The following is a 24,195-nucleotide window of genomic DNA, read 5'->3' as shown; positions in this document are numbered from 1 at the left end:
GTTAATAATATTTATTATCATATATTCGTATCCTTATTACAGATACGAATATTTATACAATGATGACGAGTATTATAGAGTGGAACGATTTATAAGAGACGAGAGCAAAAAATTAGAGGATTACAACGAACCAATAAAACATTACCATAATCTTATGATGAACTTTCCTGTCGAAATTGAAAGGACAGCTTTCACTGGATTGTTCAAGGTATCTCGAAAAATATTCATCGAGACAATCGTTGATAACACTTGTCGAATAAAATGTCTTCTCATCGATACGCTCGTCGAGAGGTATCAAGATATGGTCAGGAAGTGAGTCTCAAATTACTTTAACCAACAACGATGAATCTATTCGCACTTCCACGATAAAACAATGGCAAACCCGGTTTAGTGTTACAGAACGATATCAAAGCATATCTGAACGTGCCTTAAGCACGCCCGCCAACACAGTCGAACTTGTGGAGCTTAAAAACTTCATTAAGGTAAACAGAGAAGTAACTTTTAAGATTTTGGAGCAGAATCTCTACAAAATAATCGAACATATTTTGTTGCTGGCCGACTATCGTCTTCTAACTGACATCGAGATAATCACAAATAACGAAGCTTTTCAATGGTACCACAAGATACCACAAATTTTGGAAGAGAACGAAAGCATCGTTGCGATTAAGACGCTGGAGTTTCAGCACGCATTAAAAGGTGCTAATATCTTCTTCAAATTAGTCAAGTAACTTGACTAATAAGAAGAGGAAAAACGTGTTCGAGGAAATTAACGATTATTGAAATTGTTTCTTGTTTCGATAGTTAGGTATCTTAGGTTCGAGGAGGAATTGGAGTCTTACGCGAAACAGGTGGACGAGATTCAATATTGGGGAGATATAGGAGAAGTGTACAAATATCAGAGAAGGGCACAGACTTTAGAGAACCGACTGATCGCCGCCATGGAGAAGATCGATAAGTTTAACGAAGAAGAAGCATCGTTTGGCTGGGACATAACGCAATATCCACGTCGTAAACAGATCGCTGATCAACTGAAGCCCTTCAAACTACTCTTTGACGCAATTTGTGACTTTTTGACCAAGCAGGATAAGTGGTTAAACTCGATGATCGGTTCTTATAATCCGGAGGACATCGATAACGACGTAGGATACGCATTCAGGTCGATATATTTACTATGCGATATTCATGTTTGCGAAAGTTCGAATAACTTATTATAATTAGAATTCAAGTTATTCTCCTATATTCCTCAAGAATTATTTAGCAATAAAGATAGAAGGTATATTTTTCCGACAAGTAACGGTTAATGAAAACTGTTTGCACGAACAGAACGATTTATAAGCTGGAGAGAAGTTTTCAAGAGCCAGCTTTGAAGCAGCTAGCAGCCAGTGTCCGGGAAAAAATCGAGGACTTCAGGGAATACATGCCGATCGTTTTTACGCTTGGTAATCCAGGATTAAAGGATCGTCATTGGGAGCAAATTTCGGAGATCATAAACATTCCGATAAAAGTCGATCCCGATTTAACATTGGCGAAGATTCTGGACATGAATTTAGGCATATACGTCAGCCAGTTCGAGAGCATCTCGGACAACGCGTCGAAGGAAGCAACCTTGGAAAGAGCCATGGATAAGATGGAGAAGGATTGGGCCGATTTATACTTTACGGTGAACCCTTTCAAGGATACTGGCACCTACGTCATCGCTGGCGTCGACGATATACAACTTCTTTTAGACGATCACATCATTAGGACAGTTACTATCAAGAATTCGCCGAACATAAAACCCTTTGAAGCAAGGATACTGTAAGAAAATTAATGAAAATCGACGCTAGAACTATTATAGTATAGTAGTATTCATGATATACAAAATATTAGATAGATCCAAGGGGGTTCTGTTGGTTTTACAAAAAGAAAAATAATGTAACAAGTGTTTTTAACATTTTCATTCACTTTTTGTGTGTCTACCTATTTCTCAACTGACTAATACCCGTTGTAAAAAGTTTTTGGCTCTTACAGCCTATGAAACATAGATCGTCAACAATTTTTAACATCTTGTTACGGATAATTGGAGTGTAAAATATTTTTACGAGCTATTACTTTTCCAAGCGATACTAGATATTGCGAGTATGATCGGAATTTAACGACCTAACGCTACAAAACAGGAGATGGGAGTACAAACTTCATTTGCTGCAAGATATTCTGGACCAATGGCTACGCGTGCAGGCGATCTGGATGTACCTGGAGCCGATCTTTACATCGCCGGATATACAGCAACAGATGCCAGAGGAAGGAAGAAAATTTTCCGCGGTGGATAAAACTTGGCGTGACATTATGAAGACCGTCCACGCGGATCCTCGCGTTTTCGTGGTCGTCGAAATCGATAAAATGTTAGAACGGCTAAAGAAGAGCTACGGATTACTAGAAGACATTCAAAAGGGTCTGAATGATTACCTCGAAAGAAAACGACTCTTCTTCCCGAGATTCTTTTTCCTGTCTAACGACGAGTTGCTGGAAATTCTCTCTGAAACTAAGGATCCGACTCGGTAATAAAAACTGCTATTAACTCGATTCGGAAAAATTAATCAACTATACACGATTGTGTTATTATTGAAATAAAATATTTTGAAATATTTATAACCATTTGTTTCAGGGTTCAGCCACATCTAAAGAAATGTTTCGAGGGAATACATAAATTACATTTTAGCGAGGACCTCGAGGTGGTCGCTATGATATCGACAGAGGACGAAGAGGTTCGACTGATAGAGACGATATCCACAGCTGCTGCCAGAGGACAAGTAGAGAAATGGTTGATCGAATTGGAAACGATTATGCGAAAAAGTATACGAAATGAGGTGCTGCTAGCGATCCAGGCGTATCCTACCAAATCGAGGAAGGTCTGGGTGCTGGAATGGCCAGGACAAACGATTCTTTGCGTTGGTAAAACATACTGGACTTTACGTATAGAGGAATCGATGCCGTACGGTGTTCAAGGGATGAAGAGATACTTGGATCAATGTCAGGCAGAATTGAACGACATTATATCGTTGATCAGAGGCAAACTCTCGAAACAAAATCGTATCACTCTTGGTAATTATTCATAAGTTATACTTCTCAGTATAATTTTCCTAGTATATAATATAATACATAGATTTACAATTGTAGAAGCTTTAGTTACGCTGGATGTCCATGGGAAAGACGTGCTTGCGTCGCTTTACCGGGAGAAAGTGATCAAGAACACCGATTTCAAATGGTTGTGTCACTTGCGTTACTATTGGCTGGTCAGGCTAACTTCCTACAAAATAGAGAAAAATCTTTTAATAGCAAGATTATTATTAAAAATATTTATTTCAGGAAGAGAACATGTGGGCTTACATGATAAATTCACAGCAACGTTATGGTTACGAGTACCTTGGCAATTCTTCAAGATTAGTAATCACTCCCTTAACGGATAGATGTTATCGAACTCTATTCGGCGCTTTGAGCCTTCATCTAGGCGGTGCACCGGAGGGACCCGCCGGAACTGGTAAAACAGAGACAACGAAAGATCTGGCTAAAGCAGTAGCAAAACAGTGCGTCGTCTTTAATTGTTCCGAAGGCCTCGATTACCTCGCATTAGGAAAATTCTTCAAAGGATTAGCTTCTTGCGGCGCCTGGTCTTGTTTCGACGAATTCAATCGAATCGATCTCGAAGTGTTATCAGTAGTAGCGCAACAAATTCTAACGATTCAACGAGCGATAAACAGCGGCGCTGAGAAGATCTTATTCGAGGGCACGGAGATCTTTTTAGATCCAACGTGCGCCATTTTTATCACGATGAATCCGGGTTACGCGGGGAGATCAGAGTTGCCGGACAATCTAAAGGCATTGTTCCGTCCCGTGGCCATGATGGTGCCGGATTACGCGCTGATCGCCGAGAACACGCTATACTCCTATGGCTTTTATAACGGTAGACCTCTAGCTGTAAAAATCGTCACAGCTTACAGACTTTGCTCCGAGCAATTGAGCAGTCAGCATCATTACGATTATGGTATGAGGGCAGTGAAATCTGTCCTCGTTGCAGCTGGCAATTTAAAGCTCAGGTACGAGAAACGAACGTGACGATTACTTTTAAAACTTTTGCGAAAAATTTCACTAAGAAAAATTTCGCCATATTTGATTTCCCGTAATCAGAAAATTTCGATTATTTATAATGGTTATTCGTGCCCCAAAATCATTTAATACAAGATACTAATTCCTACACTATAACTTTTCTAATTCGGATTATAATTATTATGATTCTTGATCAGGTATCCTAACGAGTCTGAAGACATCCTCATGCTAAGAAGCATATTGGATGTTAACCTGCCAAAATTTTTGGTTCACGATCTGCCTCTCTTCGAGGGCATCGCTTCAGATTTGTTTCCCGGAGTCGTTCTTCCACCGCCAGATTATACTCACCTAAACGCGTGTACGATGGATGCGTGTGCCGCTGCTAATATTCAATGTACTGATTTCTTTTTGGAGAAGATACAGCAGATCTATGAGATGATGATCGTCAGACACGGTTTCATGATCGTTGGTCTACCATTTGGAGGGAAAACCTCGGCTTATAGAATATTGGCCGATTGTCTTGGTTTGTTAGAGGAACGGAAGCTGATGGACGAACACCGGGTGGAGATAACCGTTATCAATCCAAAGGCGATCACCATGGGTCAATTATACGGTCAGTTCGATCCGGCCTCGCACGAATGGAGCGACGGCGTGCTCGCTGTCAGTTACAGAGCTTTCGCGACTTCCACCAACCTGAATAGGAAATGGTTGGTCTTCGATGGGCCGGTCGACGCCCTGTGGATCGAGAACATGAACACCGTCCTGGATGACAATAAAAAGCTCTGCCTGACCTCCGGGGAAATTATCCAGCTAGCGCCCACCACGAACTTAATTTTCGAGCCTATGGACTTGGAGGTAGCCTAATGAAATTTATCCTGTCTTAAAGTGTTTTGTCTATTTCTTTTGTAAGCCATGATATTTATGAGCGGCAGTATATGATATTTATAGAGCGAAACAAATTTCTATCGAGACTCTACTTCTCTAGCTTCGTTTATAAAAATTTAGATTGGAACGAAAGCTCGTAGTCTAATTATTACGATCGATATAGGTCGCGTCACCTGCCACAGTGTCAAGATGCGGCATGATTTACATGGAACCAATTAGTTTAGGTTGGAAACCAATTTTGCTCTCGTGGTTGAACACTTTACCGTCGTCTTTCACGGAGCATCTTAAAAACCATTTGCACGAGATGTACATGAGGTTTTGTCCTCCACTCTTGCATCTGCTTCGTTGGGGAGTCAAGGTTCGAAAGATGTCACTTATAAATCAATTAAAACAAACTTGCCAATTTGCTAATATTATCAATTAACAAATTATCGTGTAAGGAAGCCCTGGTATTATTCTTATTTTCACGTGTTTTTAATTTTACCTTCAGGAATTAATAACAATGCAAGACGCTAATATGGTTAGGTCTGTGACATACTTATTCGATTGTTTCCTCGACGAGTATCACGACGAGAAGTATCTCCAAACTCTAACAGATCTAGATTTAAGGGCACAAGTGGAGGTACATAAATATTTACATTGTCAAGCCTTTTCTATCGAAGAAAGAGAAACTAACGAGTGTCAAGGGTGTTTCAGGGTTGCTTCTTCTTTTCTTGTATCTGGGCGTTGGGCGGCACGTTGATGGTGGACTCCCGTGAATGCTTCAGCGATCTCTTTAGAGCATTAACAGAGAGAGAATTCCCTGCCGATGTCAGAGAACGTTTCAATGTTTCCGAAGAAACCACCGATCCATCGAAACCATACGTAGTAAATTTACCAATGACAGGTTTGGTGTTCGATTATAAATACATCAAAGAAGGTAGAGGCAAATGGAGACCTTGGATGGATGATCTAAAAGACGTCCCAGTAATACCAAAAGACATACCAATGAATCAGATAATCGTCCCCACGATAGAAACTGTTCGTTACTTTCATCTGTTTAAACTGTTAATTTGTCATCAAAAACCTATCCTTTTGGTCGGTCCGACGGGTACCGGGAAATCCGTGTACATCATGGAGTTTTTATTGAAGAAGAACGACCCAGAAATTTTTAAACCTCTTTTCGTAATATTCTCCGCGCAAACTACTGCCAATCAGACCCAAGAGATCATCATGAACAAATTGGACAGACGAAAGAAGGGACTATATGGAGCTCCTCCAGGAAAGTACTGGGTTGTATTCGTGGACGATATCTCCATGCCACAGAAGGAAGAGTACGGAGCACAGCCACCTATAGAGTTGTTGAGGCAATGGCTGGATCATTGGACGTGGTACGATTTGAAGGAAGTGACGCCTATACATCTGGTGGACGTTCAGCTGGTTTGCGCGATGGGTCCTCCATCCAGCGGATTGGACGTCACGCTACGGTTCAAGAGACACTTCTTTACCCTAGGAATTTCCGAATTTTCCGATGACGTTCTCAACACAATCTTCTCCACTATCGTGACATGGCACTTTACGAGCAAGGAATTTCCTGACTATTACTTTCCTAGTGTCGACTACATCGTCAACGGAACCTTGGATGTTTATAAAGAAACTAGAGTGTATCTTCTACCGACGCCGGCCAAATGCCATTACTTGTTCAACTTACGAGATTTTTCCAGAGTGATTCAAGGAGTGCTACTGTCTACGCCTGAAAGTGTCGCTAAACCTGTAAGTATTTATTTGCGGATAAATTTCTGTTTTGTTCTATGATATGTTGTAGGGTTACGAAGGACGATCTTAAGCTTTTAAATTCTAATGATACGACCTGTATGACTATTCCTAGTCTTACGTGTCTTCTACTGACGTTGGAAGCTCGATATTCTAATGATATTAGCATGGTTACACGTTTGCATTAACGTTAAGGCGACCCTAAAGGTCCCTATTTTTATAACGTAAATCAAACTCAATTTTTCAGCATCTTACAATCTTAAATGGAATTAGATTTCTTTGTGTTTTGTTATCAACGTAATGATAACATAATGCTCCAAATAAATATATCCAATTTTGACGGTTACGATTCATAAATATGTATGAGAACTACATAATATTTCCTGACCGACATAATGTTTTAAGGCGAGTTTAAAGCGTCTCTGGGTACACGAAGTGTTGCGCGTTTATGGTGATCGGTTGGTAGACGACCATGATATTAAGTGGCTCGTCGAGCAGATACGAAGGACCATGTTAGAATATATGGATGACAATCTGGACCACCTGTTTCAAGATTTACTTACTGCTAAATCTAACACAGTACGTTTTCTTCTAATACGCAAGGGTTTTAAATATCACTGTCTCCATAATCTTCTTTAATCGTAATTAGGTGACAGAAGTAGAGCTTCGAAATCTGATTTATTGTGACTTCTACGATACATTGGCGGATAAAAAGCTATATTCCGAAGTGGAGGATTTAGACCACTTGGCAATCATAGCTGAAGAATATCTCGCTGAATATAATTCCATTTCGAGGACACCGATGAATCTCGTTCTTTTCAGGTTTTACTCGGTTGCGTATATTTTAAATAAAAAATGATGAAAATTGAGGAGCTTTCTGAAAAAAAGGGTTTATAGGTCTAGTAATATTTATCATAGAAATATTACTCGCACTATTCGATTATCACTTATCTCGTTCACTGTTATATTTTTTTAAAACTAAATAGCGTTAAATCATAATTCCCTTAGTTCATCATTTTCTCTTATAGATCCCTTTTCCAGATATCTTCGCAATTTTTCTATTTTATTTTGCCTTCTAGATTCGCCGTAGAACATCTATCAAAGATCTGTCGCATAATGATGCAGCCTCGAAGTCACGCGTTATTAATCGGAGTGGGCGGTTCGGGGCGCCAATCGTTAACGAAATTAGCAGCTCACATCTCAGATTACGAATTGTTTCAAGTGGAAATGTCTCAACAGTATGGTCTATACGAATGGCACGAAGACGTAAAAGACATCCTAAAAAAGAGCGCAGCCAGCGATCTGCATACAGCTTTCCTGTTTTTGGATACACAAATTAAAGAAGAGACCTTTCTGGAAGACATTAGCAATCTTTTAAATTCCGGAGAGGTTCCTAACATATTTGCACCTGATGAGGTATCTGATATTTGCGAGAAGATGCGAGTGATCGATCGTCAGAGAGACAGATCCTTGCAGACAGACGGCAGCCCCGTGGCTTTGTTCAATTTCTTCGTACAAACTGTTCGCGAACACTTGCATATCGTGGTTACCATGTCGCCTATTGGTGACAATTTTCGTATCAGAATTCGAAAATTTCCGGCATTGGTGAATTGTTGCACGATAGATTGGCTGCAACCTTGGCCCGAGGACGCATTGCTCGCTGTGGCGACTAAATTCTTGGACGAAATCGATCTAACGGAGAAGGAACGTGACGCCTGCATCGAGATGTGCCAATTCTTTCATATGTCCACGCAGGAGTTGACAAAGGAGTTCCTGAGGAAGTCAAAGAGGTACAATTACGTTACGCCTACCTCGTACCTGGAGCTCATCAACACTTTCAAGGACCTGCTCGCAAAAAAGAGGAAGGAAGCGCTCGATGGGAAAAAAAGGTACGAAGCTGGCTTGGAAAAGTTGGACAGTACTCACAGGCAAGTGGAGAAGATGCAAGAGATTTTAGTCGCGCTGCAACCGAAGCTCCTTGTCGCCGCTAAGGACGTGGAGGCCATGTTTCTCGACGTTCAAAGGGAAAGCGAGGAGGTAGCTGCCATGGAGCAAGTTGTCAAGAGGGACGAAGAGGCTGCCATGGTAAGGTGTTGCCGGCTTAAAGATCACAGTCACTCGATTTTATTTAGGAAGCTTCCGCCCTGTAAAAGCCACTTCACCTTTGTTCACGGTTTCTAATTACTCCCTCTCGAATTCCTTCCGTTATGCATCTTCGCGTTATGCTGATATTAGTGAGACCTTGAGGTATGAAAATACTAGAGAATAAAGTAAATGTGCGTGCTTACTGATAATTGCGAATAATTTGAGGTACGTTTGTCATTTATTCGTAGTTCCAGAAATCTACAGATCTTTTAAACTTGAAATATCAGGACACAAATGTTAATTCCAGCGATGTTATTTAAGTAGTTTTCGCTCGGTAAAAAGTATTTCATGTTTTCTACGGTTTCTAATAACTTCTGCTGAAATTGCTTCCACAACGTATACTTGCGCTCTGTTAATATTAATGAGATTTTGAAATACGAAAATCGTAGAGCTCGTAACAAAAATGACTTTTGCCTGGTATGTTTGATGCATGGAACTCGGTACGTGTACGTAAATTCCATTGTAGTATTTTTTAAAAGCAGAATGTTCGAATTTCTAGGTCGTCGCGAACGAAGCGAACGCCATTCGCGCAGAATGCGACGCCGATCTGCAAGAAGTGATGCCGATATTAAACGCGGCGAACGATGCCTTGAACACTCTGACTCCTCAGGATATTCAAATCGTGCGATCCATGAAACGACCGCCAGCCGGTGTTCGATTGGTGATGGAAGCAGTTTGCATTTTAAAGGTTCGATCTTCAACTTCAAACTAAACTCAATCTCCACAAAGATGTACTTATTCAAACCCTGCTTATCAAAAGAATAAAAACATGATCCATACAAATTCTATCCTATTAGGACGTGAAACCGGAGAAGGTTAAGACTCCAGATGGAGTTATAGATGATTATTGGAAGCCATCTCTTCGCATATTGAGCGACATGAAATTCCTCGAATCCTTATTAATGTTCGATAAAGACAACATTCCAGAAAGGATCATGACGAAGATCCGCACCACTATCTTAACAAATCCGAACTTCGATCCAGAACGGATCAGACAGGTTTCTACCGCCTGCGAAGGTCTCTGTAGATGGGTCTTCGCTCTGTCAGAGTACGACAAAGTGGCGAAGATCGTGGCTCCGAAGAAGCAAGCGCTGGCCTTGGCGGAGGCCGACTACAACGAGGCCATGAGGCAATTGAACTTGAAGAGAAGTCAGCTTCAAGAAGTGCGTGACAGGTTGGCGAAGCTGGAGGAGCTGTTAGCTAAACGAAGAGCGGAGTACCAGGCGATGACGGACGAAGTGAACGAGTGCGAGGCAAGATTAAGGAGAGCCAGGGAGCTGATTGGCGGCTTAGGGGGAGAGTACACCAGATGGTCCGATACTGCGAAGGAACTGGGCGAACGTTATTACAAGCTGACGGGAGACATTCTCATCGGCTCTGGGATCGTGGCCTATTTAGGAGTGTTCACCACTCAGTATAGACAGCAACAAATCGACAACTGGGTGCAGATTTGCACCGATTTGGAAGTAATTTGTACGAAGGACTATCAGCTTACTCAGATTCTAGGTGATCCTGTGTTGATACGGTCCTGGAATATTTTTGGTTTGCCGAGTGATTTGTTCTCGATAGATAACGCGATAATTGTTACGAATTCTCGACGATGGCCTCTGATGATCGATCCTCAGGGCCAGGCTAACAAATGGGTGAAGAATATGGAGAAGGAAAATAATATTCATGTTATTAGATTGTCGCAGACTGATTATATGAGAGTGTTAGAAAATGCTATACAGTTTGGGCAGCCAGTTTTGTTAGAGAACGTGGGCGAAGAGCTTGACGCTGCCTTGGAACCGCTCTTGATGAAACAAACATTTAAGTCTGGTGGCGCGGAATGTATCAAGGTTGGGGATTCTGTCATCGAGTACTCTGCCAATTTCCGGTAGATCTTATTCTAAATAAATAACATTTATTTACTCAAAAACAATTGCGACACTGTCTGATATATTAATTCGTATACCGTTGAGTGGAATAACTTTACTTACCTTTTTTTTTTACAGATTTTACATTACAACCAAATTACGCAATCCCCACTATTTACCGGAGGTAGCAGTTAAGGTAACGCTACTGAATTTCATGATCACACCGATAGGCCTGGAAGATCAGCTCCTCGGTATCGTGGTAGCCAAAGAAAGGCCAGACTTGGAGTCTGAGAAGAATCAGCTAATCGTCCAAGGAGCCGCCAACAAGAAGTACATTAACGTTTTATTACATTTCTTCAATCTTCGCCAACGACTTTATTTCGTAGGAAACTGAAGGAGATCGAAGACGAAATTCTGGAAGTTCTGTCGACAGCAGAAGGAAATATTCTCGAGGATGAAACAGCGATTAGCGTACTTAGTTCATCCAAGACTCTTTCTGATGAGATAGTCACGAAACAAACGGCAGCTGAGATTACGGAAAAGTCTATCGACGCTGCAAGATTGGAGTACACGCCCATAGCTGCTTACAGCACCGTTCTTTTCTTCACGATTGGTGACACACACTACGCGTTTTACTCTATAAGCGCAATAAGGCAGATTCTATGGTTCAAAACAAGACGCAAATCGGGAATAATAAAATTGCGTTGGAAGCTCCATTTTTGAAAAACTCGAGATTGAACACTTGTGAAGTACAAATTTTATCACGTTGTTGACTATCAATCGTATTAAAGCGAATCGACTCGTATGATATTTTGAAGAAACTAGGTCTACTTAAAGTTTTATTTGAAAAAATATTTTACATATAGCGATGTAATATTTTGAGTCGTAGAATCTCCCTGACTTCGTTTGTACGATGAATTTAAGTCTGGGCACTGGAGTGTCTTCGCAGATTCAAAAGAAAATTGAATTAATCTTAATTGAATAAAATTTTCTCTAGCTGTCCTGGCGAACATCGATCCGATGTATCAATACTCTCTGGCCTGGTTCGTGAATCTGTTCAATAGTACGATCGACAACACGGAACGGGTCGAAGACATTCAGCAACGACTGAAGGACCTCACGAAGCACTTCACCTACTCGCTTTACGTGAACATATGTCGGTCGTTGTTCGAGAAGGACAAGCTTTTATTCTCGCTGCTGCTTTCGGTGAACCTGCTGAATAAGCAGGGACGACTCTCGATGCCCCAATGGATGTTTCTGTTGACCGGCGGCGTTGGCCTTGAGAATCCTTTCGCAAATCCCACGAAATGGCTACCCTCGAAATCCTGGGACGAGTTGTGCCGTTTGAATAATATTCCAGGGTTTATGGTACGATGAAACGTGGTACAGCAAGACACCTATGTTCGAGATCTTAGTATTCCCGATTGGTCACAGTTCTAAAAAATAAATTCTTATTGTCCGAGTTATATCGAACATTTTATCATGATCGATTCGTGCTTCGTAGTTCGAATTCAAAGACTGTTCGTTATACCATTACCATTGAGTATAGTTATACATTTTCGTAACTAATTCGTTCCTCTTTCGTTTAGGGATTTCAAAACGCATTCGAGACAACGCTGAATGATTGGAAAGCCATCTTTGATCATATGGAGCCTCACACTTTAACATTCCCGGCGCCTTACGACAAGCTCAACCCTTTCGAGAGAATGATCGTGCTGCGATGTATGCGTCCTGACAAAGTTGTGCCAGCCGTCCAGCAATTTGTAGAAGGTGAAAAATCTTCATGTAAAAATACGTCGCATCGTTGCTTACGTATTTGTCGAGAAGAATTCATGCACGCGATATTTTGAATATTTCGAAAACTATAATTCACGACTATTTATAACAATCGTATTTCATTACGGCGCGTACCAAAATTCAAAAAGTATTACATAGCGTACAACATATCCCTAAATATATAATAAATAATTCAAATATTTTCGTGACTCGCTATATATAGAAAAATAGTAATATAAACGTTGATATATTAAAATAAAGATGAAGACAGAAATAAAGAAATGATTTGGTATTACGCTATATCGAAGCTTCGTATTAAGGCGAACGATTTTCGATTAATTCGTGGTAGAACAACTGGGACAACAGTACATCGAGCCGCCGCCCTTCGACCTGGTATCGTCGTTCGCGGATTCATATTCCTGCAGTCCCCTCATATTCGTGTTAACGCCTGGCGCCGATCCTATGGCGGTTCTACTGAAATTCGCCGACGATCAAGGTTTCGGTACAAACCGATTGTTCTCCCTCTCTTTGGGTCAAGGGCAAGGAGTTATCGCCGCCCAGCTAATCGACGAGGGAGTGAAAAATGGTACCTGGGTGGTTCTGCAGAACTGTCACCTTGCCAAGAGTTTTATGCCACACTTGGAAAAGGTATTATCGAATTGTCGACTAGCCATTAAGCGGCAGAATGGTATGATGGAGCAAGAAATTTGAAAGGCGAGAGAGAAAAATCTTTTTCTAGATTTGTGAAAGCTTCACACCTGGAACTGTGCATCCAGATTTCCGACTATGGCTGACAAGTTATCCAGTGGAGCATTTTCCAGTTAGCGTCCTTCAGAATGGTGTGAAAATGACCAACGAGCCACCGAAAGGACTAAGAGCAAATATAATCAGATCTTTCTTGCAGGTAATGTGAATGAGATACGACCCATGGTGTTTCTAATACTGTTTTCGAAAAAAAATTGTTCCGAATTTTATAAAATCTTCGGAAGAGTACACCATTTATAAAATCATACGTCAATACTTGATATTTCCTTCGTTCGTAAGGACCCAATATGCGATGAGGAATTCTTCGAGACTTGCAAGCAAAACGAGGCTTTCAAGAAGCTACTTTTTTCCTTGTGCTTTTTCCACGCGATCGTTCAAGAACGCAGGAAATTTGGGCCGATCGGTTGGAATAATCAATATGAGTTCAACGAGACCGACCTACGGATCAGTGCGCTGCAATTGCGAATCTTCTTGGATCAGTACGATGACGTTCAGTTTACGGCCTTGAAATACTTAACAGGTATCGCATTAATTGTTAGACTCTGTTAAACTTGTTAGTTGAATGGTTAAACTATATTTCTTTTTTTCTTTTTAAAAGAAACCATTTAGGGCCAACATTGCACCAACGTAAAATACTACTTGAAATATTTCCTAGTCAATTTTCATCAAGGAATTGTATTCTTGAATATCGTGTACTGTTTTAGAAAATTCAATTCTCACTCAAAATTAATTTGTCTCGTAGGCGAATGTAATTATGGCGGTCGCGTGACAGACGAATGGGATAGGAGAACTTTAAATACGATTCTTGTGAAGTTTTATTGTATGGAAGTCATTGCACAGAAGAAACACTTATTCGATCCTAGTGGTATATATTATGTACCTGAAGTCAGTGATCATGACGAATTTCTTGAATATATTAGATCTTTTCCAATGGCCACTGCTCCTAGTGTCTTTGGGATGAACGACAATGCGGATATCATTAAGGATCAGCAGGAGACTACATCGATGTTGTCTTCCTTATTGGCAACGCAGGTGAGGTCACTATTATGAAACTTGATTTTCATATGGAAATTTGATGTCTTAATATTATATCGTGTTTCATCCTGCAGTCTATTCAGGATATCAAAGTAAGTGATATTGAAACCAAATTCATTCAATCTGTAAATAATAAATATACACATAAATATATTCTATTATTCGTATATCTCATGCTTGCTTAGCTGAAAAAGTCGAAGAGAAAGGTAATACCACTTTGTTATGCGCACTTCGATTATTCTATGAATTTTCAAAACGAAAAGTTATTAAATCTTATTAAACGTATTGATTATTAAAGCATCATTTTCTAGTATCTATCGTAAGTCTGAAGATTCGTAGTCTGGTTTATGGTGGACACGATCTGTATCAAAAATATTCGCCACTTTCGTTGCGGAAAATCTCGGTTGTTGGTATCACGGGTCGGTCGTTATCATTATCTTCGTTCATTAATTTCGAGACAATTAAGGCGTGTACGCGGTCGCCTCGGCTCGCCTCGTGTTTCACAAAATATAATAGGGTTCCTTAAATGTATTCTGCGTGACGAATCGTGCGGACGACTAACGAGACCCTGTGTTGCTCCGTCCTCCAATTAGGACACGGGAGAAACGGAAACAGACGTAGGAAAATCACCCGACGAGATCGTCTACGGTGTAGCGTCTGATATTCTGTCAAAGTTGCCCGACGACTTCGATCTGGTGGATGCACTCGAGAAATATCCAACGTTATATAATCAAAGCATGAACACGGTGCTAGTTCAGGAAATGGGAAGATTCAACAAGCTTCTGCAAACGATCAGGAATAGCCTCATAAATGTTCAGAAGGCGATCAAAGGTAAACGGCTAAGCTTGTGACGGCCAGCCGGTGTCTATCGATTTTTCACGGCTTCGTGAACTTAATCTAAGGTCTGGTGATCATGAACCCGGACCTCGAGGAGGTCTACGTATCGATAATTACTGGAAAGATATCGAAGATGTGGATGAGGAACTCTTATCCGTCGTTGAAGCCGCTAGGCAGTTATATACAGGATTTCTTGAAGAGGCTCGCTTTTCTTCAGGTATCTGCACGTATATACCGCGCGAAAGATCTTTGACTATCTATCACAGCGATCTCGTAATGGGAAATGTAATTACGTACATATTTTTAGGAAACATTTTCACGCGATGTTCGAAATTTTATGAATCTTTGAATATTCTTTCCAAGGCATTATTTGTCTGTGCTATTTTGCTTTATAAATTGTTCCATTTGATAGATAGTCTGAGATTCTAGCAAAGTACTATAGAATGACTCGAGAAGATATTTGGTCGCTCGCTATAATAAATTTCTTTGACTATATTACATGCGTTATATTAAACTTCGTGTAACTTTATCAGCGATACAACGAGACATCACTGTCACCATTACGTTGTTAGAGTTTGAAACAAATCCGAAAATATAGTAAGTGCTCAAATACTTCTATAATTCTTTATGAAACTTTAGATTGAAGATATTTTAGCAAGAAGAAGTTTTCGTTTTATGATATCAATAGCGATTCGATGGAAATAATACTTTCTTTTCGAGATATTCTATATTATTTGTTTTTCGCTGCAGTTATGGTACGACGAAGGACCACCGACAACCTTCTGGATCTCTGGTTTCTACTTCACACAGGCGTTTCTTACCGGCGCACAACAGAACTACGCGAGGAAATATTCGATACCGATAGATTTGCTCGTCTACGACTTTGTCCCTTTGAAGGAAACTGTTTTCCCTGAACCACCAGTCGATGGTGTTTATATTTACGGTCTATTCCTCGATGGAGCTCGTTTTAACACGAGCACGATGAAACTCGATGAATCATTACCGAAAATTTTGTACGACGTTGTTCCCTATGTAAGTACGTTTTCATACTTTTGACTTATTCATACTCGGATATCTCTAAAACCAAATTAAAAACAATTTTACTTCTTCTTTGATATCTTATCGATATGCTGGTTACTATCTATCTCATACGCTGAAAAAGTCTGCGAAAGCAAATAAAAGAAACGATTCTTGTACTTTCAGATTTTTCTATCTGTTTGTTTTTCTTCAAAATCTCATTCTCTTGTTTCCTGTATTTTCTTCGCCAAGCAAGCGTACAATCGAATTCGTCCTACAATCTGTCGCGTTCGTTCCGGCAGATTTGGCTGATACCGATGAAAAAGGAAGATGTGGAGGAAAGATACACATATACCTGTCCGGTGTACAAGACCACGGAGAGAAAAGGTGTTCTGTCGACAACTGGCCACTCTACGAACTTCGTAATCGCCATATGGCTCCCGACGGACCATCCACCGGAGCATTGGATTCTGCGTGGCGTAGCCATGATCTGCCAATTGTCCGATTAAACCTATCGTCCCATTGGAACAACGATTATACTATTTTCCGTTTATGTATCATGCAGCCGTATATCTCGTCGACCATCGGCATACTTATCCTTATCGATGATATAATTGAATTTGGTGTTCAATTCCGACGAAACGATCGGAAGCATCGTAGGTTAATTCGATTCTCGAAGAGAGCCCGTCGATCGAGCCATTTTCTCGCTTATCGTCCTCCTTATCGCGATAAAAATAGTCGGATCGAAGGCAGAAACTTTATTCAACGTTGTTCATTTTATCGCTTTATCGATCACTGTCAGAAACAATCGGCCCAGCTTTCGAAATTTCGTCCTCCGGCACGTTGTTCATGACGGAAACTAGCGGACTTTCTTAAAATCCGCAATCAAAGTCCGAGCTGTTTTTCCCAGTGGAGCGTCGTTTTGGGAACGTTTCGCACGTAAGCGAGGCACTACAACAGGTGGCGATACATCCGGGTCACAGGCTCTCCTCTTCGCCTCTTGCCTGCCGATCAATCGACCGTCCAACGTCTTTGTAAAAATCTTCAAACGAGCTTTAAAAAGTCAATCGCTTGACGCAGACCAGACGAGGGGACCTACGGTAACGTAACATAAAAAAAGCGCAGGAAAGGAGTGCAAAAAAGGGAAGAGAAAAAATCAAGCGAAGAAAGAAATCGGTCTGGACACAGGTGAGACAAGGTAGAGATATAACAAGGCTGATTTTCGATATACAGTTCGACAAACCGGCGAGAGCGTATCCGCCGCAAAATCGAAATTCCTATGCAAACGGCTATCGTAAATATTGCAAGCGGTATCAAGAGCCTCGCAGAGGCAGGTGCAGGAGAGATTTCGAAGGCAGCGTACGTCCGCAGGAGATAGCAGGGTTGGTGACGACGAGGAAAAGCAGTAGAGCCGGCTACAGGGCGGAGAAACATATAGAGAGAAACATAAAGAGACAGATAGAGAGAAAGGGAAAGAGAGAGGATGAAAAACAGTAGGATGAGGAGTAACCAGAAGGGTGGGAAGAGAGAGGCGAGCACACGGGGTATATTCAGAGAGCAACGGGAGGCAGGTCGGTTCGGGGGGTGGCTAGTGGGTGGCTTCAGGGGTTGGTGGCGGCACCCTGTCTACCCGGACTGAGATCGCCGGAGGCTCGTTGCCTAGCGACCTCGTATTGATCTCTCCCCGTATCTCGGCTTTTCCCCTTTCCCACGTGATTCTCTCCTCCCCCTTTCGCTTCTCTCTCCTATACTTCCCCTCGCCGTTTGCCTAACCCTCTCTTCGCGCGGATCCCTTCATCGCGTTCCTGTCTTCGTTTCTTTTCCTCTCTCCTTCCCTCGGCTCCTTTTTTGTCCTCTCTGTATCCCTCCGGTCTCCTTTTCCTTCCTGCTCGGGCTCAACTTTTTTTTCCTTTTTCTCCTTTCTTTCCTTCTTTCTTTTCCCTCCACCAGTTTCTTCTTCGTTTCGCCTTCGTTATATAGGTTCCTTCTGTTTGCGTGTTTCGAGTGCTCTCAGCTTCTCCCTGGACCACAGAGAGAGAGAGAAAGAAAAAGAAAGAGAAAAAGAGAGAGAGAAAGAGAAACGATGTCGGTAGCATTGGTCGACGGTCGAGGTGACGACATTAGGATCGAATGATTATTCGATGAAAATCCACGGAATGGGCCGTGTTACAGCCGGTGAATCGCGAAACGATAGGGGAAGTATTTGAAAACTTTTTCCCGAGGCCTGGTTTATATCTCCGTTAAAATTCCAACTTGCTCCCCCCACTTTTTTCACTGAACGAAACGCTTGTTTCATTTATTCATTCTTCTTTTTTCTCCTAGCGGTAAAGCGCTGACTGGTAGAATCAACTTCACGCTGGAGTAATCCGGTGAATTATAGACGAGCATATTCGGCTTATGATTTCGCGTGCTGATTTTACGGTGCACGCGTCCCTCGCGTCAGCCGGAAACGACGTCGAAATAGTCGGCCATGGAGGCGGAACGAGCACCGGGGAAACGCGGATACCGCCGATAATTTGCGTAATTTGCGGCAACGTGAAAGGACTCGGTCGAAGAAAGTTGAAGGACCCTCGAGGAGTTGGTAAACACTCCTACATAGTTGCGTTAACCATTCCCCACATTTTAGACGAAGGATTAGATTTCGAATGTGCCCAACGAAGATGAGGGAAGAGGTTGATAAATATTCATTTATCTGGATGCAACGTCGAACGAGGGCCTGGAAAGGATGTAATTAAAGCTTGCACAGCTATCGCGATGCTTCGATACCGTCCCTCGATATCGACGTCTTTCTCAACCGATGCTGATGAACCTACATTGAAATATTTAAAGCGCGTTTCATAAAAGAACCGACGTTAACTCGAAGCCGGAGTTTCGAAATATAGTAATACTTCCTTTGTACGTTTCGCTCTCTTGAAATTGTCCGTATAAGATTACTTAAAAAGGATAGTGGAAGAGGCGTCCGTATCTCTTCCGCTACGTTGCCTCGATCGAACATTTTTACACCCGGTGTAACTTTTCTCGGTGTCTAACTATCTTTGTGGGCGAATTATTTTCTCCCATCACCCTCGCCCCTCGGTCTATATAGCCGTGGAACCATTTACCTCCTCTTCGTAGAATAATCAATTTCGCTTTCTCTCTTTACCAATCTAACTCCAGTTTTCTACTTCAAAGTACTCGAAAAAAGTAGCATCCCGTGTAAATTGATTCAGCAGCTAGTCCACTCGAAAGGGATGGCCGTTAATCGTGCTCCATGGTCGCATAAAATCAACTAATTTGCAATCAACGCGTATCAGAGCTTGGCCTTCTCTCACCGAGGAACATATCGCCCGAATGAAATTTATTCGTTGATCGAATTGCAAAGGGTGAGAGCATCGCTGTTTCTGTAGTGGCCGCGTCTTGTTTCGTTTCACGTCCACCCCCTTTCATCCCTCGTTTCCAGCTTCTTTTTATTGGCAAAGTGACCTTCATCCGAATCTCTTTGTCGCGCCTACGCCGGAGGAGATGGAGCGAGAGAATTTCGGGAGCTGGTCAGGGGTGGCGTGGCGAAAATGGCATACCTTTTACTTTTACCTTCGACCGGCCTTCACCGTGCCATGAAAACGCTTTTCGTTGATGCATGGTTTACCAGGAGGTTGCTTTCGCGCTTCACTACCCACCACCACGGAGCTCGTGGCTTCTTACGAGATAACGACCGTGCTTTTACCTTGAGAAGAGATTTGATTGATGATCAGGACACCGATGAGGGAGACTCGTCAAGGACTTTCGGCAAGCTTCCGATAGGAATCTTCTCTCTGACGGTATTTATCATCTCTTACGAAACTCAAGAATAGTGTGATGTTTTATGAGTCTTTATATCACATTATACGAGATACGAATGATTGATCGAATTTTACGACCGTTCTTTGTCTCAATCGAAATATCGAGAAATCTGTGTCCTTTGTGCTGATGAGGTTTCTTAGTTTCTTTTTTTTTTTTTATCTCCGTAACACGCAGGATGGAGATAATGGGAAAAAAGTAAAAGGGAGGAGAGGAACGAGAGTTAACAAGCGTTCGTTCGGGTTACATTTTATTGCGCGATGGTTCCAGCGACCATTCAATTCGATCGGCTGTCTGCTCGACGAGGAGAGGAACGCGGAAGGGAACGATTGTAAAACTCTATGCTGGTGAAAGTCACGACAATTGTAGATAATCAGAAGCGACAGGTCAGACAATTTGGTAATTATAGGAGCGGGTTTATCATTTTGATGCGTTTTATGGATCGCTGGAAAGAATGTGCGATGCATTGGTTACGTATGCTCGTTTATTCCAACCACATTACATCATGCAATTAAACATGTTTCTTCGTACGAATGTATTATTAGTAAATCGGTCACACACCTTGCTTTCACAAATACGTTATATATACACTCTCAAACTTTAATTACAGTTCTTGATCAATCGAAAACATTCGTTCTAATAAAATATAAGGTAAAGTAGTTTGGTCGTTCTAATATCTACGTAATCTACGTAAATCTACGTATCTAAGATGTTATTGGTTCTTGCAACGATGCCGAGACTCGCGTCATTAATAATCGCTACTCTCGGCGAGCAGCAAAGATAGATCCGTCGATATCGGACGATGGAGGTTACTCTTGAATATCGCACGATATTTATAAAATTATATTCTTGAAAACGCGAAACCTCGCGATATCTAAATTTAGGTTTAAAATTCTGCTGTTAATCTATATACTTGCAGGAAAAAAATACTTTGTTACGATCAAGCTTTATACGACATCCGAAATTTATGATCCTTTAAAGCTCAGTTACGTCCTCCTATATTGCTATCCTCGTTGCACACATTTGCAAGAAAAAAGTTTATTCCACTAAAATATGTTCTCCAAATTCAAAGTATTTTATGGTTCGAAATTAAGGCACGTTTCCCTACGTTCGTGTCTTTATTATTCCCATTTGCAAAGAAAGAATTTTCTATGATAATAATAATAATAATCAAATAATCTAGATTTCTCAAACCTAAAACTCGATCATTTCTACACTATTTCTACACTATATTTACAAATTTAAGAATAAACTAATTCCGATAATCTATAATAACAATCGAATAATCTAAATTGCTATTGTTCCTTTTAAAAAAGCTTCTCTATAATAATCGAGTATACAAAATATTCTCTCCACCGATCGACTAATCTACGTTATTACGAACTCGTCTCGAATCCCGAGTATAACGGCGTATCCTCCCCAACCCCCGTTGCAATCGAACCGCTTTTCCGATAACGAAAGCCTGCGTACGCTTGGTTTCGCGATCGTCGTTTCTAATTCGCGTGCACAGACGTCCATTACCCGCGGCGGAGATTCTCCGCGGTGCCCCGTGGAAAGCTGGAAATAAAGAAAAAGAGAGAGGATGCTACGTCTGGTAGGTGGAGGGATGAAACCGACGAAAAGGGACAGTGGTTGAGCATCGGGTCTGAATAATGGAGGAAACTGCTGGAGTGTTGGACGGGTCTGTAGAGTGAGAACGCGTTTCCTTTAACAGGGTATACGTATAACCGGGGTAGAGGAAAATCGAGCTCTCGGTAGCCGCGTTGGTAGAAGGTGGAAGCACGGAGCATCGGCGGTTGGTATTGGTAACGTGGCATCGTTGCTGGAGCCGCGGCGGTCCAGGGGGATGCTGGCGAGAAGGGATGGGTTGCCAGGCAACGTACGTCCACCCTTAAACCTCCGTTCACCCCTTGCCACCCCCTATGCTAGCAGTCACCCCCTCTTGCCACCGGCAGCTCGTATTTGCCCGTTCCGCGGATGAGGACTCGGTCGATACAAGCAGCCGTTTTCGTCGTACGTTCGGGAATTCCCCAATTTCCATTACGGGGGTGCTGACTTTAAGCCCTCTCTCCCACCCCTATCGCCGCTCGTGCCACGCTGGGACACTTAAAACGATTGCTAACCCTGCTCTCTATGTCTCTGCTGCTCGTTGATGCCGCTCTACGATCATCGCTGGGTTCGATCACGAGTTTGTCCTTGAGAAAGTCGAGGAATTGGGAACAACGCGTAGGAAGGGCTCCCTTCGTTGTTCCGTAGAATTGCGTGGATCGTTTTTGGTATCTTTCGAGGGTTGAAAATACGTCCAAGGAAACGTAAACGTGGTGGGAAAATAAGTCGTGATAAATTGGGAATGAATCGAGTATATGGGAGTGTAGATTATGGTAAAATGGGAGAAGTTGACGAAGCATTGTAATTCATACTACTGTGATCGTACGTGGTCACGTAATGAGGATTAGAGGATCTTCGCCGGTTCGTAGATTGTGAAAAATTAATCGACGTGTTGAGTAAGGTTCTTCACAGGGTGAAATTACGGAGACCGAGGCAGAGAGAGAGAGAGAGAGAGAAAGTTCAAGGTTCCTTACCTGATATGGTTAGGCACTCGATGGGAGTAGAAAAAGAAAGAGAAAGAAGTAGAGAGAATCGTGATGGAGAAATGATTGAGAGACGCAGGTATAATAGACGGGGATAAACGATATTTCTTTTTATTGTTAAAAAGAATGCATATGTACACAGTCGAAGAGGAGCTGTTACTGTACATGATCTCACTTTACAACAAACTTAAAGTCTCACTCTGTTATCAAACTGAAGATCTATACAAGGCAGATTGGCGAAGTGCTACAAATTCTAGCAGGAGGAATAAAAAAAAAAAAAAAAAAAAAATGGTAAACAAAAGGATTTTCTTGAACTACTGAACTCTCGTCTACTCGAAATCATTCAAAACTATTACTACGATCCACTTTTACGGTCTACTATTATTAAGGTATAAAACTAAAAAAAAAAAAAAAAAAAAAAAAAAAAAATAGGAAAAGATGGAAAATTAAAAATAAATGAATCATCGAACGTAATGAAAATCAAAGTCGCAGACATGGAAATTTCAACTCATTACTGACCTGTCGTAGCAAAAGTAACGAGCACAGTTAAATCGTCGAAATCCGTGAACTGCCAACTACCGGTGGACGTGTATCGCGATAGAGAACGTTGAATTTGGTCCGCTCTTGGCATTCACCGCGTGCCTTATGAATTTTGAAAAGTTGGCACATGGAAGCCCGCAGTGAACGCAAGGAGCACAGACTCACGCATCTTCGTATTTTCCACCATCTCACTTCTTCTTTCCATCTTCCTCCGCGTAAAATTCACCAACAGTCTGAAATATTCACTAGTCTCTTCGGTATCTTCCTCCTCTATCCGTCTTTACTCCGTCAACTCATCGACGACGAGTTACTGTCACATTGAAGTCAACATCTCGATGTAAAAGGATAAAACTAATCGTGATATAAGAAAGATGAAAAAGAAAATAAAAGGGATAAGAACAAAGGAATAAAACGATGTAACGTCGTAACACCATGATCGATCAACAAATTCTCAATCACCGTTGCAACTCGAACAATGTTCGAACGTATCGCGTTCAACGGATGCGTTTCGTATTCGATGCACGTATGTATACGTTCGATAATATCGAGAGCACGCGCGGGGGTTGGAAAAAAAGCGTAGGCGAGCACACGGCGCGATGCACGTCGCAATGCGAACTGAGCTTGATGAGCGTCGAAACTATACTATGGAACGATACCACTCGTCCTATGGACCCACGATCAGGGGTGGTTAGAGGGTGTTGGTACGCGGAGTAGGGGGGTCTACGGGGGGCTCGTCAGTCCCACCATAACTTATTGCTTATTTCGCTGAGGGTGTACGACCCCGTGATATCCAGGGCCGGGGAGCAGCTGACGTTGGGGTTCCATTGTCTGTAGATATTCGCATAATCAAGAAAGCCACCCCATTCCATACATTTTTCCTCGCGTGGAAAGGGACATATGGGATGCTCTGACTAATATTGACGCGGATCTTGATGGATGTTCGTCACGGAGTTACCTACGTAAAAGAACATGACCGTGTCTTACGACTTACGTTACGCCCCGTTTCGACGTGGTTTTACGAATTCTCTGTGGGAAACTGAAAATTTCACGGTTTATAGATCGCTTTTCCTTTCTCAGGTATTTACGTTGTACGATAT

At 41.8% G+C, this 24,195-nt stretch overlaps 1 protein-coding gene and 1 long non-coding RNA gene across 2 annotated transcripts in view; one reads left to right on the top strand and one right to left on the bottom strand.

Annotated features, from left to right (window-relative positions):
• LOC139996109 (uncharacterized) overlaps positions 1-24,195 on the bottom strand; it is a 201,287-nt gene that overhangs the window by 16,798 nt on the left and 160,294 nt on the right. The window lies entirely within an intron of this gene.
• Dhc36c (Dynein heavy chain at 36C) lies at positions 1,352-22,847 on the top strand. Its single transcript, XM_074112127.1, is given in 26 exon segments — positions 1,352-1,797; positions 2,157-2,537; positions 2,645-3,081; positions 3,157-3,272; positions 3,346-4,073; positions 4,281-4,938; positions 5,132-5,326; positions 5,459-5,590; positions 5,665-6,720; positions 7,126-7,299; positions 7,370-7,542; positions 7,800-8,805; positions 9,365-9,553; positions 9,663-10,741; positions 10,860-11,051; positions 11,108-11,334; positions 11,719-12,089; positions 12,311-12,491; positions 12,847-13,145; positions 13,237-13,401; positions 13,542-13,782; positions 14,005-14,339; positions 14,891-15,128; positions 15,200-15,351; positions 15,885-16,166; positions 16,454-22,847. Coding segments are annotated over 26 exon segments (9,594 nt in total). The 5' UTR covers positions 1,352-1,417; the 3' UTR covers positions 16,661-22,847.

Source organism: Bombus fervidus, chromosome 17 (assembly GCF_041682495.2).
Source record: "Bombus fervidus isolate BK054 chromosome 17, iyBomFerv1, whole genome shotgun sequence".
Lineage (NCBI taxonomy): Eukaryota > Metazoa > Arthropoda > Insecta > Hymenoptera > Apidae > Bombus > Bombus fervidus.
Note: the sequence above shows the minus strand (reverse complement) of the source record. Positions and strands in the feature narration are given on the sequence as shown.